The sequence below is a fragment of the Astyanax mexicanus genome, chromosome 7 (genome assembly GCF_023375975.1).
Source record: "Astyanax mexicanus isolate ESR-SI-001 chromosome 7, AstMex3_surface, whole genome shotgun sequence".
Lineage (NCBI taxonomy): Eukaryota > Metazoa > Chordata > Actinopteri > Characiformes > Acestrorhamphidae > Astyanax > Astyanax mexicanus.
In genome coordinates this window covers 46,951,990-46,956,300 of record NC_064414.1, presented here as the reverse complement: position 1 = coordinate 46,956,300, position 4,311 = coordinate 46,951,990, and the positions used below count along the sequence as shown (strand labels likewise).

The 4,311-nt window shown below is 39.5% G+C and overlaps 1 protein-coding gene across 1 annotated transcript; it reads left to right on the top strand.

The window, feature by feature from the left end:
- Positions 1 to 561: 561 nt before the first annotated feature.
- On the top strand, positions 562 to 3,860 carry gpr78a (G protein-coupled receptor 78a). Its single transcript, XM_007235973.3, has 3 exons — positions 562 to 1,606; positions 2,371 to 2,484; positions 3,554 to 3,860. Exons 1-3 carry the CDS (start codon positions 933 to 935, stop codon positions 3,789 to 3,791), a joined length of 1,026 nt encoding a protein of 341 aa, XP_007236035.3. The 5' UTR covers positions 562 to 932; the 3' UTR covers positions 3,792 to 3,860.
- The last annotated feature ends 451 nt before the right edge of the window (positions 3,861 to 4,311 follow it).

Below are 4,311 nucleotides of genomic sequence, written 5' to 3'. Positions count from 1 at the left end.
TTTTATTATTGTATTGCTATGGTGTTTATAAAAAAATACCTGTATCATTCTTTTTCTGACAGCTTAGCTAGTACTGATGTGGACAACTTGATCATTTTTGCTCTTATGACAAGTAAATCGTATTTAATTCAGAATGATACAGATCACAGATATAGAATACAGATAATTTTATGTCTAATAAGAAGCAACGTTATATAATTTATGTTATGGTGACTTGGTGCGGTAATTGTAGTCAAAATAGGTGACGGCTGGTCAACCTTTGAGAGTAATTTTGGATAAACAAGTTTTGGGACAGAAAATGGACAATTAGGTAGTCCAATCATTGTGGATTGTGTCGTCATTTTATAACAATTATGTTTTTCTAATTGTTTAATGTTCCATTCACTCCTATTCAAACTTCAAATTTAAAGCGACATGGTTTCCCCCACGATGTGCGTCGTTTTTCCTCAGATGACGCGATGCTCACTGTGTCTATCTTACAACGGTGGGCGTGGCTTTAAGAAATACGGGTGGGAAGAAAAACAGCAATGGAAAGCTTGGAATTCTCCGCGTAAAAGTGCATGAAGTCTGCGCTCCACTCAATCTTAGGTAGGTTTTGAGCAGCCTGGTTGGAATGATTACAAAAGAAACACCGCTTTATTTTTTTTTCCAAAAATATGGAAATATGAAAATATAAAAGAATGAAAGGATGATAGAAGTTTACCCAATGGATTTCCTTTAGATTTGAATGTGTAAACTACTGGCGTTAATGAGATCAGCACCCTGGACAGCAGCTCATCTTCTCTTTCAACTTTCACTTCGAAACTGAAGCTCATCTTCTCAACCCATCTCATCATGGCTCCAGGTAAAGAAGACCTCAATCTGATTACTCTGAATTCCACCAATGGGATACCAATCATCACGTAAAGCAGGACCCGAGTCTGGACCGAGTCATGAACTTGTGTGAGACGCTGCTGGAGCTTTTAATCGTCGCGATCGCCGTTGCGTCGCTGCTGTCCAACGTGCTGGTGCTTCTATGCTTCGCCTCGAGCGCGGAGATCCGCGCGCAGGTGCCCGGCGTCTTCGTGCTCAACCTGTCCATGTGCAACATCCTCGCGGCCACCGTCACCATGCCCTCCACGGTGCTTGGGGTGGCGCGTGGTGGGAAGCCGTTTGGAGACTTTTTCTGTTGGACCATGAGCGCCGTGGACACGTTCTTGACCACCAATGCCATGCTAAGCATGGCCGCCCTGGGCATTGACCGCTGGGTGGCCGTGGTGTTTCCACTTACCTACTCGAGTAAAATGAGGTATAAAAAGGCGTTTGCCATGCTGGCCTACGCGTGGCTCCACTCGCTGGCCTTCTCCCTGATCCCAGTGCTGCTCTCCTGGGCTGACTACAGCCCCACGTACGCGTCGTGCACCCCCGTGCACCCGGGTCACGCGCACACCGCACACGTCGCCTTCACCGTCTTCACCGCGGTGCTGCACAGCGCGAGCTTTGTCCTTACTCTTGTCGTGCTCTGCCTCGCATACCTGAAAGTTCTCCAGGTGGCTCGTTTCCACTGCAAGAGGATTGACGTGGTGACTGTGCAGACACTTCTACTGCTGGTGGATATCCATCCAAGGTAATGAACCCAAACTTTTGAGGCTGTGCTTACTTAAAGGAGAACTCCGGTGTAAAATAGTAAAACATTATACAAATTACTTTGACGAATAGCACATATCTGTTCTCCCGCAGCATTCCGAGATCAGCTTAAAGTATTGTATTTCAGAATGCAGGAAAAGCAAAGTCTATTTCACACTGGATTTCTCTATTACTTTAGATTTATTCTATTTTATTCAATGTTCCGATGCATAGCTGGCAACTAGCAAGGATCTGCTATTTTGACTAAAGTCACTAGTAGCCATTAGCAAGTCTGAATCAAGTAAAAGTCTTTCAGGTCTAAGCTTGAGTCAAGTCTTTAGTCCCTGAGGTAGTCCCTGAGTTTAAATTTGGTCTGATTTAGGTTTAAGTTTCAATTCTTTTCAGTTCTGAGATGCAAGTCTGGGTCAAGTCTTTATAAATGTGAGTCAAGTCTTGAGTCATTGGGTTGCAAGTCTAAACTAAAGTATGGGGTGTGAGTCTGAGTCAAGTCTCAAGTCTCTGAGGTGCTAGTTTGAGATGAATCTGAAATGCAAGTCTAAATTAGATCTTTAGATTCTGATAGAGTCTGATTTAAGTCTCAAATCTTTGAAAAGAAATAGACTAGCTAGCAAAATTCATCTCAATTAAATATTACTTTATATAAATCAAGTATACTCAGATATCAGTACTGAGGTATATTTCTTTAAATAAAAAATAAACATAATGAGCTTCTGTGGATTACAGTGTGTTCTCCTAACTCAACAGTGTCAAACAAAGGTGCTTACTGGAGCAGAAGAAAAGGCGTCAGAGGGCTACCAAGAAAATCTGTGTATTCATTGGATCTTTCGTCCTCTGCTTTGGCCCTTACGTCATAACAAGGTACCAGCATGCACTGAGATTACACTCTTAACACAGTCCTAAAATAGTTTAATTACACACTCATATATATGTACTTATATAATAAAAAAAAAAAAACATTTTTTTAGAACTGTGTTTTATTCTGTCCTAAATGGGACTGTTCAAAGTGTCATGTAATATGCTTATCATCCGTACACAAGGTCACAGGTTCAAATTCCCGTATGGTGTACCAAAATGAGCACGATTAAATAGCGGAGAGATCAGCAGGTTTTATTATCCCGCCCTTATACTCTACTTTGTCTTTGTATCCTGAAATAGCACAGGAATTCTCACAGTAACTATCTTGCATTCTTTATTGGAGTTATTGCTTTAACACACGCATTGCAACTCTATAATTACTTATTAGCCCTTTAATGTCCTTAGCAAGAAAATGTTTGGATTTATATTTGTTTGTTTAGGGCAATAATAAAAAAATATTTGTGTTTTTCCCTTTAAAGATTCCATATTTTTTATATTTTATATTTTACAATATATACATTCTGTTTAGGACACTAAACAGAAATACAATGTAAAAATAATAAAATGTATGTTGTGTGAAGTTACACAATTCTATTAATCAAAATTTCTGAAACTATAATATGCAAAAATAATATGTAATATGAAAATTCCTCAAAATCGATATGTGTTGAGTGCTACAGTGACCTCTAGTAGGATTTTTTTTAAACAAATATAAAAAAAAATGCACAGTCAGGTATGGTTAAGTTCAGCACTTTCTTTAATAAGATATAGCCACGTTAATTTTTTGTACCAACCATTTAATTGGAAGTTAAAGGGTTAATGAGATAAAGTAGGTTTGCTGGGAGATGAGGGACAATATATGCCATTGCTAAAAATTGTGCAGTTTTTTTCTTATCATATTGTATCTTATCTATAAGTATGTACAGGCAGTGTATGTCCCCCCCTGGAAATTGTCAGAGGAAATGCATGATGCTGTAAATGAAATGTTATATGTTTTATCAGCAATTCACAATTGTTAACAAAGACCCTTAAAATATCCTCTGAATTAAAATAATTTATTTTTTTCCCCCAGACTGGCAGAGCTGGTTCCATCTGTGGGGATCAACCGTCACTGGGGGATTGCCAGCAAGTGCCTGTTGTACAGCAAGGCTGCAATGGACCCTTTTGTGTATTCTTTGCTACGACAGCAGTACAGGAAGGCACTTATTGGATTAACTAATAGGATCCTGGGGCATGACTTTTACTCTTCCTCTGGCCACAGCAGCTCCTCGGATACAGACAATGACAGCAACCAGCAAAGAGTTTGCTGAATGCTAATGCTAACATTTGTAGAAAAATAGAGAATAGTAGTAATGTACTTAATATGCACTTGGCAACTGGAATTATTTGACTGAAAATGGCATAAAAAGCACTTTCTTTTTATGTTGAACAAGGAAAAGACTGGATATTACAAAATGAGGTAATGGTTAAAAAAGTTACAAAATGGACAAATACCTGTGAAACATGATTTGAAAAGGTGTAATTTGGGTGCATCTTTACAGAAGAGCAATGGGACACTTCCAACTCTTCAACCGTACAGTGAAGTTCTCAGGAAACCACTGAATTGTACCGTGGACATCTGATTCGTTAAGTGTTTACATTGCATATTTCCAGGTTACATTCACACTTACATTGCATAAGTCAGGCCCCGCCTCTATTTGAACTGCCGCTGATGTATCTTCACTGGGTAACCAGTGCACTGAGAGGAAAGCACAGCATCCCAGCTTTGATACATCAGCTAACAGACGGCTGTGCCAGCTAACTTCGCAATTGGGGAAATAAGAGAAGAAA